The 12,622-nt window shown below is 35.1% G+C and overlaps 1 protein-coding gene across 1 annotated transcript in view; it reads right to left on the bottom strand.

Annotated features, from left to right (window-relative positions):
• Positions 1-12,622, bottom strand: part of LOC106131607 (uncharacterized) — a 24,960-nt gene extending 12,338 nt beyond the window's left edge. The window contains exons 1-5 of the mRNA XM_060950148.1: positions 12,495-12,622; positions 11,875-11,917; positions 2,318-2,439; positions 1,224-1,935; positions 249-454 (exon numbers count right to left, since the gene is read on the bottom strand). Coding sequence (XP_060806131.1) covers positions 249-454; positions 1,224-1,935; positions 2,318-2,439; positions 11,875-11,893 — 1,059 coding nt within the window. The 5' untranslated portion in view covers positions 11,894-11,917; positions 12,495-12,622. The remainder of the gene's footprint in view (positions 1-248; positions 455-1,223; positions 1,936-2,317; positions 2,440-11,874; positions 11,918-12,494) is intronic.

The raw sequence follows: 12,622 nt of genomic DNA, 5'->3' as shown, positions 1-12,622 counted from the left end.
TATACCAAAATTAATTAGGTTCTGTTATACAGGATCAATAAGGTCAGATGAAATTCGCATCGTGCAATCACCCCTCTCATTCAAAATTAACGCAATAATGAAAACGCCAGCAGGATTATAATAAATGGAAAATCTCTACGCCCAGACAAAATGTGGCTTATAGACATAACACAATAACGTGGACAACCTCTGAAAATATCTTGAATATTTCCAAAGATAGAGTGAAACTAAAACCCGTAGTGACATACATCGTAAGGAAACTGAATGGCTTCACTGTCCAATCCTGGCAAGAACCCGGTCTTGAAAACTCCTCTGGTCTTCATCATGGGCACTTGTTTCTTCTCCGAGCTGGACTTGTAGAACACGCCGGGCTCCACGACGTCGAAGGGATGCTTCCAGGAGCCTCGGAAGTACATGCCGTTGAAGATTATCATCAGGGAATTGGCGTGTGGTGCTGGAAGTGAATGTGAAAGAGATGGATTTAATTTTGGATGTTCGTTTTTTTCTTTGCAAGTGTTATGTAATTACTACGACTTCATGTATGTACGTATGAACGTAATTTAGTTGTAAAGCAATTTATATATCATGAACGTTGGACCGTGTGGTTTCAAACACTTTAGAATAAGAGCACTCCATAAAAGGCGACGATAGGAATAAAAATAAGAAAGCCATATTCATCTTATGCAGCTTTTAGCATGGTTCAACTTGGATTAGATTCAGCTGCAAAGGTTGCAGAGGTCAGACAGGAGACTATCCGATCCAACATAAACAAAGGGCGTACCCAGGACTCCTCTTCAGTGTGGTGAGGATGTAACTGGGCCTAACACCAGAACGAAGAAGATATTACGAACACACAAAATATAACAGACAAGCATCAGATATAATAGAGCATATCAATATAAATAAAACTTTTCTGTTAGTGACTGACGGACACCGCTCAGCCTCACCCAATGGGTATAAAGATTTGGCATGTAGATTCAAAAATAGTCTAAGGGTGCACTAAAAGATGTATTCCCAAAATTCCTACGGGAAAGGGAATTAACGGGATTTTGTTTTACACAGGAGCGTCCTCTAGCATGTAACATATCCATTAATATTCTTATATGGCAACGATAGCGAGGAAGTATAACTATAGTATTTCAATAACTTTCCTTTTTAATAATCTACTGCAATTTAATTAAACGAAATATTTAGAATGACTACTTTTTAAAGCAAACACTTACTTGTATTAGATTTCTTCCCTACACTGTTCACAGATATGCTTGATGTTATATCATGTTTATCTTCCAAAACTTTCAGACTTCTCGCATGGTTTCTTGCTTCAACAGCTACCATGGTTTCTTCATCATCACCAGAATCCTCCTTCTTAGGGAAAGTTTTCACTAATTTGATTTTCTCTTTGATATTTTTAGCCGGTTTGTACTCTATTTGAGAAACATCCACTTTGTCTGGCTTATCATCCATTGCAAATGAAATAAATTTCTCATCTGATTTCGCTGGTGGTAAGAGTTCTGGAATCTCTTCATTTTTATTTGCTTCTGGTTTCTTTTCAGGAATATCTACTGTGAATTCTTGTTTTTCCTTAGAATCTTCATTTCCGTAGTAATGATCAGGATAATATCTTTCAACAGACCTCACTTCAGTTAAATAGTAATCTTCTAGAATTTTCTTATAATCATCATTTATTGTGTAGTTTTTGTATATATAGAAGAAGTTTTTCAATTCTGGTGCGTTATATTTATATTCGTTGGTATTCTTTAGTCTTTCCATAATGTGACGGTAAGTTTTTCTTGTGAGATTCTGGTCTTCCGGGAGATGTAGCGCTGAAACTAGCTGTTGTCTAGTCTCACCCTTAGCACCTTCAGCTAATATAGCCAGAATGGCTGAGTATCCAAGGGGTGAAAATGCTATATTCTTGTGATCATCGATGTAACCCTGAAACGGAGAAAATTAAATGTTACAATAGTCTTATGCTAATAGCTTTTACTTGCAAATATAGACGCACCAAATCCAGCATTTTCGCAAAAGTTAAAAAGACTCGAAAATCAAACTTCCTAGGCAAGGTTGCTAGTCCGTTGCCTAACGGCTAAACGTGGCCTATAGTAGTTTTTCAAGACTGCTGGTTCTGTCTACCCCGCAAAGAAAATAGACGTGACTATTTGAATGAATGCCTAAAGAATAATCCCAAGTTTATAATCCTTTCCCTTGACTTTTGCATTTTGCAGGGGAAGAAAAGCAGCCCACACAGTTCAAATTATTTTTCGCTTACAAACCATCAAGGAAGCTTAACATTATATTTTATAGTTATTACTATTACCTGAAAGATAGCGGTAGACAGAGCATTAGTGGCTTGTCCCACGAAGCTTGTCTCTTTTGGTTGGCTGGACCTCGAGCGACGCATCCATCGCGCGCTACTCAACCCGACAGCCAATACCAGCACTGGAAAAACAAGAAATGAATATCAATTATTTACATACACACATACATTAAGCCACGTCTACATCCCGTGCGGGGTAAAAAGAGCAAACAGTCTTGAAAAGACTGAATGTTTTGCTGAAAACAATATAAGATAGAAGATTATTGTATAGTTGCGTACTTGGGATTATATTTTTTGTGTTATGCCAACGTATATAAAAAGTGTCAAAAAATGTAGACAAATTCGTTTATCCCGCGGTTACGTAAATAGTAATAGAAACAAAAATATCAAAGAAGATCATTTTATATACATTATACAAGAAATAATATAAATATAAGATATAAATTTACGAAGTACTGTGCAGACATTGCCTCTAAAGTTATAAGAAGAAAAAAATAAATTAACAACATTAATAACTGTAGTAGGAAAGAAAAAAAAAATTAAATAAAAAAGAGAGATATATCTTTGTCCCCAAATATGGACAATTACAGTTATTTAAAGAAAAGATGCCTAATCCGACGACATCAACAAAAAAGTTTCTACCTTTTCTAAACAGACGGGAAACCACTGGGAACTGGCGGATTATCTATAGCTAATCATTAATCAAATCGATTTAACAGTTCCAGTCGCACAATCGGTTCGAGACTGGTTTGTTTACATCGATCGATCGCATCTGGGTCGCGACTCGAGTATAGCGGTATCGATGCATTACGTTCATAGTTTAGCGGTATCTGCAGGATTTCGCGGTCAAGGCTGTGTGTTTGTCAGTCAGTCAGTAACGCCAGGAGTTTGTGTCATAATTTTTTGTCAAAATTTCGAACAAGAAAATATTAGTGAGGATTTATTGTTTTTTTCCTTATGCGGATTGCGGTCATGTCCTTTTATTTCTACGTATGTTTCTATGTTGGTATGATTACATTATTATAATATATTTTATGTAAGTACACACCTTGTTTGTTTGTTAGTAAACTCTTTATAAAACACTAGCGAGCCGCCCCGGCTTCGCATGGGTGCAAAATTTGGAAAAAAATATACATAAAAACCTTCCTCTTGAATCACTCTACCTGTTACAAAAAACCGCATCAAAATCCGTTGCGTAATTTTAAAGATTTAAGCATAACAGACAAACAGACTAAAATAGCGACTTTGTTTTATACTATATAGTGATACAAAAGAATATACCAAAATACAAAACAGTCGTTGGATTTAGTAGAAGAAAATGTACAATGGCAGACTTATCCCAATTGGGATTTCGTTCAGGTATCAATAGCTATTCGAGTTTGTTGGCTTTGTCTATCAATGGATGAATGATTAAGACGTGATTGAATTTAAGTAAGTATTTAGTTTTCACCTCCAACTTTGTGAAAATTGTATTTTTTTTTAAATATTGACTTCTAAGTAACTAATCTATTGTAATATAAAACTGAAAAACCGTAGACATGTGCTGAGTTACTTATTTTCACCAAAATTACTACAAATGGTTCGAACGTTCGAACGCTCTTTCTATGTGGAACAGTTAAAAATTGTAATACTTACCAGAAAAAAATAACATATAAGTATATAAAAACATTTTTTTAACAACTAAACGCTATGCAAGGCTCACACTTGGAAATATTTAGTGCGTGCCTACGCAAATCACGAAAATAAAAAAATACCGCTACGAAAATCAAATAAGTAAACAGTCACGGCGCAAAACATAATCATATAAAGTAGATATGTTATGTAAAGGTGTGGATCCCAACACTAATAAAAAAAAAGAATAGGACCACTCCTAACCTTTACTATTGATGTCGTAAAAAGCGACTACGGGATAGGCTTATAAACTTGGGATTCTTCTTTTAGGCGATGTGCTAGCCACCTGTCACTATTTGAATCTCAATTCTATTATCAAGCCAAAAAGCTGAACGTGGCCTATCAGTCTTTTCAAGACTGTTAGCTCTATCTACCTCGCAAGGGATATAGACGTGACTATATATATGTATGTATGTTATGTAAACTCGACCGCCACATTTGAATACGATGTGATTAGCAAGACATTTAAAATATTCATGTAGGCGTATAGTATCCTTGGAATCTTCATTTTATCTCTAGTAAAATCAGCTCATCACACGTTGACCATTTTTTTCAATCTACTTAACTTACCTTTTTATAAAATCAAAACAAAAACGTACCTACATTCATACCGTAAAAGAAAAATGCGAAGAACGTAAGTTATTCCCCTTTGTTAAAGCAGGCTTACATATTGAAACGCCGCAAGCCGTGGCATTCTGTGCAATTACAACAATTATCTGAACTAAGTGATTCTTATTACAGTCGCAGGATAAAATACTTCGTACGCTAAATAAACATAAATTCATAAAGTCACGTCTTTATGGCTTGTGGCTTAGACAGTCTTTAAAAGACTGAAAGACCATGTTCACCCGTTTGGCCTAATGATGGAATTGAACTTCAAATAGTGACAGGTTGCTAAGCCCATCGCTTACAAGAAAGATCCCAAGCTTATTGGCGTTTCCTTAGCCGCCTTTTACGTCATCTATGGAGTGGTTCTATTCTAAAGGGACCCGATGTTTTAATATACATACATATACACAGTCTGGAAATGACTGAAAGGCCACGATCAGCTTGATGGTGGAATTCAAAATGAGATAGTGACAGATTGCGAGACCATCGCCTGAAAGAAGAATCCTTAGTTTATTAGCCTTTCTTTTGATTGACTCTTATATGAGAAGTGAAGCAGCTGGCTAATGTTTTTTCTTTGCTGCCAGAATGGAAGCTACTAAAGTAAATTTTTATGCATGCATACATACATATAATGACGTCTATATCCCTTGCGGGGTAGACAGAGCCAACGGTCTTGAGTGGACTGATAGGCCACGTTCAGCTATTTGGCTTTAATATTATATATTGAGATTCGAATAGAGACAGGTTGCTAGCCCATCGCCTAAAAAAAGAATCTCAAGTTTGTAAGCCTATCCCTTAGTCGCCTTTTACGACATCCATGGGAAAGAAATGAAGTGGTCCTATTCTTTTTTGTATTGGTGCCGGGAACCACACGGCACTAAAATAATTTTTTATCTAAGTTAATAAATGGACGCACCTCGATTTTCTATCACAAAGTTACTAATCTCAGTTATTTTCTAACTAACAATACAAAAATAAATATTACTGACCTCAATCAAAGCTACTCGTACTATAAAATAATTCACTAAAGTTTACGACAAAGTAAAGTTATTACACTGTAAATCTTTAATCTGTGACAATCTTGGTCACGATTCAAACAATATGCTATGGCGGCCTAAGGCAGTATTCAGTACGGTAACCATAACTTTTACTGTTTATAACCACAGCGCCGGTGGTTAAACGGTTATGGCACCCGAATAAAATGTACGACGCAGAAGTTCAAATCCCACTGTGGCCATGTAGTTACCAATGACTGTTTTCTTAGTTTATTTATTTATTAACTTTCTTACATCTACCACTACAGACTTAATCTAATGCGATAATGTATAATCAATTATAACATATTATCCTTAATCCTGCCCTTGTGAATTCACGAACAAGTCTATCTCATCACTACATAGTATAAAACAAAGTCGCTATTTTAGTCTGTTTATCTGTAGGTATGCTTAAATCTTTAAAATTACGCAACGGATTTTGATGCGGGTTTTTGTAACAGGTATAGTGATACAAGAGGAAGGTTTTTATGTATAATTTTTTCCGAATTTTGCACCCGTGCGAAGCCGGGGCGGGTCGCTAGTTCCATATATGTATGATTGTGTGTATTGTGCGCGTCAGTGCCTCCCGCAAGAGATTACTCCGTTAGTAAGTTACTCGTACGTTCATCAGATTGATTGCTGATCAATGTTCTAACGATGAGGGAAAACATCGTGAGGAAACCTGCACATTCCGGCAATGGAATGTGCAACCATAATGCAATATAGTTATCAGGGACACGTTAGTCAAATGGAGTCGTCTACCCTTGGGAATTTATAATGCTTATCACTTGTTCGTTACTACGTCTTAAAAATCGCCTCAAAGTAATGTGAACAATTAGTCAATTAAAATAATCATAATCAACTCATTACTTTACACTGAAATAAAACCTATTATGCTATGGTATTAAACAGCTATTTATATGTAAATAAATTGCTATCATGCAGAATTGTGATATCATTAAGACACTTAAAGGTTTACGCTATATCATTAATGTCATTAAGCCGAGCAGCTAAACGGGACCCATCAGTCAAGACTGTTGACTCTGTCTAGACCCCGCAAAGGATATAGACGTGATAATATGTATGTATGTAAGATTTAAATTTAAGTCCTATTATTTTTTTGTGTTTATAAGTACGTTAAGTGCACGTGTTTCCATTATTTGATTGAAGAAATGAAGTTGGTATTTTTTATAAAAAACATTTTGTGTTTTAGAATTAACATTTTGACGGCCTCTGTGGCGCAGCGGTAGTACGCACTGTGTGTGACACCGGAGGTCCCGGGTTCAAATCCCGGCCAGGGCATGAGGAGGAAAGAACTTTTTCTGATTGGCCTGGTTCTTGGATGTTTATCTATATAGGTATTAATTATAAATATAGTATCGTTGAGTTAGTATCTCGTAACACAAGTCTCTAACTTACTTCGAGGCTAACTCAATCTGTGTAATTTGTCCCGTATATATTTATTTATTTATTTATTCTATTGTGAATTTGTATTGTATCAAATGTTGCCCACTTCTAGACAATAGGTGCAAGAAAATGGCATCAGTACTGTACGGAGGGGTTAGCGAGAGTTTACTCGATCAAACGCGTCGAGCAAGTAAACGCGAATTTGTATGTGATTTGAACAGCGCCACCTAGTGGTAACGCGATGGCACTAATGCAATTCCATACAATTTCGTGATTACTTGCTCGATGCGTTTGATCGAGTAAAACTCGCGCTAGAGGGGTTAGCGCGATACCGGAAGAACGGTACCGTCCCCGTATCTGTAGCGTTAAATTAATTCAAAAGCATCGGTTTGTCTTCCCACGCAGATTGTAAAACTCAGTCAAGACAAAGTATATAGTACCAGCTGTGCCCGCGACTTCGTCCGCGTGGAATAGCTTTTTTGGGCATCATTGAAGCCCTCAAGGATGAATAATTTACCCCGTTTTTTTTTCACATTTTCCATTATTTCTTCACTCCTAATAGTTGCAGCGTGATGTAATATAGCCTAAAGCCTTCCTCGATAAATGGTCTATTAAACACAAAAATAAGTTTTCTATTCGAACCAGTAGTTCCTGAGATTAGCGCGTTCAAACAAACAAACAAACTCTTCAGCTTTATAATATTAGTATAGATATAAGTATATATATTTTGTTTCGATACAACTGGAGAAAATTGAAAACATACGTACATAAGGCGTTTATATATAGGTATATATATGACAAGAACGAAGATGTTAAAACCTTAATGTTTAAAACCTGTAAATAAACACAATTCGTTTTAGTATATACCTACGGCGTAAATCACCGATGTTGTTATTAAGTCACGGTTGAAAGGTCTAGTATTAATTCTATTTACAAAGTGTGTAAATATTGAATAACTTATCATACATATATTTCTCAAAGTAAATTTTATTTTTAAGAAGAACATTCTTGAGAATTAGACATTTTTACTCTCTTTGATTTTATACAATCTTAATTTTTTTAACAGAAACAACGATAAGGCTCGATAGATGGATTATATGTAGAAAAGTTAATTACAACGATAAGAATACGGGCGCTGTGTGGTTCCCGGCACCAATGGAAAAAAGAATAGGACCACTTTATCGCTTTCCCATGGATGTCGTAAGAGGCGACTTAGGGATAGGCTTATACTTTAGATAGGCTTATAGGCTTTACTTGAGATTTGTCTTTTAGCCGATGGGTTAGCAATAGCCCGTCACTATTTGAGTCTCAATTCTATCTTTAAGCTAAACAGCTGAACGTGGCATATAAGTATTTTCAAAACTATCAGCTCTGTCTACCCCGCAAGGAATATAGACGTGATTATATGTTATGTTATAAGAATATACAAGAAAACTAAAACGTACCACAAACAAGTCATATAGAAGACTTCTCGTATAGAAAGTATTATAGTACTTAGGTGTTCAGATTCTCGTATGATATACAAGAAAGTTGTTGAGAGAAACTATATGAAAGTACGGAAGTATCACGGAATCATTAATGATATTGACTACGCATGGCTGGACCAACAAAAAATACTGAGAATGATAAACTGAACATAATATGTCGTTGTGTCAAGTTTCTAATAACCAAAACCAAAGGAAAACCTCCTTTGGTTTTGGTTATTCCAACTAAAGTTATAAATCTGAAGGTGAGTTTGTTTGTTACCTCTTCACGCGTTATCTACAGAAAAAATCCTGTTCATTTTTCTCGTCTGGAGTACATAGGGTATCTTTCATCCCGGTAAAAACTATAGTACGCGTGGAATTTGGAAAAAACCTGTATGCTTATGCAGGTAACGCTAAATTCAGATGAAGCTGCGAGTAAAAGCTAGTATGTCATAACTATCAAAATCTGGGCTTTCGGCTAGCTACAGCGATACCATAAACTTTAAATAGTGACTTGTTTTAATATTACTCTTTTGGTAGTCTGCTAATATGCTAATGACCTCTTTGAAATTGAATAACAAGTTGTTTTTTTTTAAAGAAACACTGTTATTTATAAATAAAAAAAACATATAGTAAATATTTCGGCGAAAACCCTTGTGTGCCAGGGAATTTGTTTATGCTCGATTGAAGTTTATTTTTTAATTGCTTTAAAGTCAAACAAATATTACATTTTTCACATTAAATGATCAAAAAAGGTTGGTCTTTGTGTAACATAATTATTTTGCGAAATTCAAAAATGGAATTCCAGTTGTAGCGTGGTTATAGTAAGCCACGGCACGGTGAATGCACTACGCTGACCCTACGCTATTGTGCATTAGTACGGTGTGCAGAGAAATGGATCAATTAAACCTTATAAGGTTGGGTCTTTTTAGCGAAAATGTTTTGCAATACCTTGCTTACTACTTCTATTATAAGTTTGAAACTTAGTTAAGTCGTATTTTTTGTATCCAAATTTTCTATTGCATATCGAAAAGTACCATGAACTGACAAGCTTGAGAGTTTAAGAGAGTTACGAATGTAGATGAAGCGAAAGAAGTATACACTATACAGGTAATGTACCAAGTGGAAAGATGTGGTCTTCGCCTACTCCTCTAAAGAGGTATGACACTGGTATTGGTTTCTTCTATAATTAACTAACTGACCCAGTAAATTTTCCGTCATCATCAATATAGGTATATGTTAAAATCTCACCGCTTAAACTTTCATAAATCTTTTTAAATCGGCCCAACTTCTCTAAAGTTTAAACTAGACTAACAAGCGATGATTTTTTTCAAACAAATACATATATGCATAATATGTAACGTCTTTATATCTTATGGGGCAGATAAAGCCAAAAGCATTTTCAAAAAGTCTCACAGGCCATATCAGTTTGATGGTTAAATGAAAAATCCGAATTCTTGTGAGCAAAGAATAAAAAAAATACGGCAATTTAATATCACCCTTGTTTTGCTATCGTCCCGTCTCCAGCGATCTAGCGCATACCGCTCGGGAAAGCAATCTTTCGCACAACAAAACTGCTACATCCAACTATTAGGTACGTCCGATTTCAAAGCCGAACATTTATCACTGCCAATACCATTGTCATATAGCAGTCCTCATATTTAACCAAAATCGAAGTGGCCATTGCACTGGGAAAATGTGGGAATGACAATGAATTAGGTATAATATAGTTATATTGCAAATAACATTTGCGGAGTAAGTATTCCATAATAAAAGCCTCGAACTTATGTTGAGTGTAGCGCTTAGTGCATAATTTGTTCGTCCATATCTATTTATTTAAAACGTTTATATAACTAAGCAATAAACCTAATCGTCATATATTTACCTCACGCACAGAAAATTAGCATTCAGTTTCTTTGTCTCGCCTGACGGATGTAAACAAATAACTTTGCAATTCAAATCGGTTTCTGTGAACCAATACGAGTGGTAGAAATTTTGTGATTTATTCCTCGTTCGCTTTCCTTTTTGTCCGAGTATGGCAACATTTTAACCATGTACGAATACTTATATTTCGGGTTTTTATATTTTAGTCGCTTTTACCCGCAGCCTCACCCGCGCACATTTAGTACTATTACAAAAGAATACCGGTTTTTTGCTAATTCAACGGGAACTATAAAGTTTTCACCGTGATGAGAACCCGGTACCCTATGTCCTTCTTCAGATACTTTATTTAATATACGCAAAATTTAAAGAAGATTGGTTGAAGTAATCGCGTGAAGAGAAATCAAACAAACAAAATGTTTAAGTGAATATAAATTTCGCTTCATTTGTTTGCGCTGTAAATTTACAAAATTTAGAAGTGGCTGATTTACATATGAAGCATTTTGGATTAATTATTATTAATGACAGAGCCAAAAGGAGAGAAAGTGAGAACTCTTTATGGTTATCATTAATACGTCTACAAATACTACGTCCTGTTGTAAATATTTTGAATTTAGCTGTACGGTGACCTCATGAACCTCAAACCGCTGACATAATGCACAAAAATAGATGCACGATCATGTCTAATACTACCCTAACTACAAAAGGTCTTCTGTACTTTATTTGGTTAATAAATTTAAGTTATGTGTATACCAGCCACTGTAGCATGACACGTGCGACGCCGTTTTTATCGCGCGCAAAACTATCGCTATCCCGTAACACGTCATAATAAAAGGCGTCGCGCGTGCCCTTTTTATGGGGGTAGGAATCATCATATATAGGGACGTATCTCCTAGTAGTTGCATGTATAATATTAAGTATTTAATTTAAGTTTGAACATATCCCTTTTTGTCCCTCAGTCGCTGTCTAAGCTATTTGCAAAATAAACACATATTCAGAACCTTCTGAGAACGACATAAGGGACCATATTTTCAGAAAAAACGTACTGATCCCGTAGGATAACTACGAGTATCTATATCGGATAACTATCGGAGCATATGTGTGTTACATATGCTCCGATAATATCCGACAAGTAAATAATGCACAGAAAAATAAAAAAGAAAATGACATCACTTCACTATACCGCACGGTGATAATGTCCTTGGCATGATTACATAGCTTTATTTCATATTTATAATGACAGGATGATCATTTCTGATATACAGTCAACGGCAGATAAACTTGGACCCTATGGTATTTATACCGTTGACTGTACTTCAACGTAGGTATCTGTGTAGATGCTCATGATGAAGATATTTCTAAATGAAAAAAAATATTTTTCGGAATTCCGCCATTATTGTTATACTAAATTCTAAAAACACAATGGTTAGCACGTGTATTTTTTTTCTTAAATATTTACATATGTTACATATAATAAGTAGGTACTTACCCAAAATAAACAGGCGCATTTTCAAATATTGACTTTGCGCACACTGGAATTAAAAATAAATATATTACTGATGTTTTTCGATGTTTAATATAGTTAGGTATTCTATGGTATGTTACTACGCCAAATCTTCAAAACTTTGTTTGCTTGAAACCGGATTGAGAAGGACAAATGTTAAAATTATAAAAATCTGAATCCGTGTGTCTTTATATTTTTTTATGTAAAAATGAAAACCTGTTGAATATAAATGATGAAAATATGAGGCGCTTACGAATTTAGGTATAAAACTAGTTTTTTGTAATTTACTTTGGAGATTATATTTTTGTGATAAATTGTAGATTCTATATAAAGCTTTACAAAATGTTGTCTCATAAAATTCGAAATAATAGATATAATTTTACTTTATTTAGTACCCATTTACAGTTAACGATCTTTATTCAACGTATTTTTTTTATATTTTCATTTAGCAAAACATTTATAAACCTATGGCATAAATTTATTAAGCGAAGTAAACTCAAAGTAAACGCCGTTTATGTGCTTAACCATAAAGGTCCGTTAAATTGTCCATAACAAAGCGAGCATGACCTACATTACAAGAGAGTCAATGACCTATCCCTACTTACATGTTACTGGCTGATTGTAATCCTCAAACACAATAATTAAAAAAGTTAAACACTCTTGACGTTTGTTAAAAAAAAATTATGTCAAAATTACGCGGGAAACGCCCGCGCGGCTTCGCTCTTCGCGCCAA

Source organism: Amyelois transitella, chromosome 20, assembly GCF_032362555.1.
Source record: "Amyelois transitella isolate CPQ chromosome 20, ilAmyTran1.1, whole genome shotgun sequence".
NCBI lineage: Eukaryota > Metazoa > Arthropoda > Insecta > Lepidoptera > Pyralidae > Amyelois > Amyelois transitella.
Note: the sequence above shows the minus strand (reverse complement) of the source record. Positions and strands in the feature narration are given on the sequence as shown.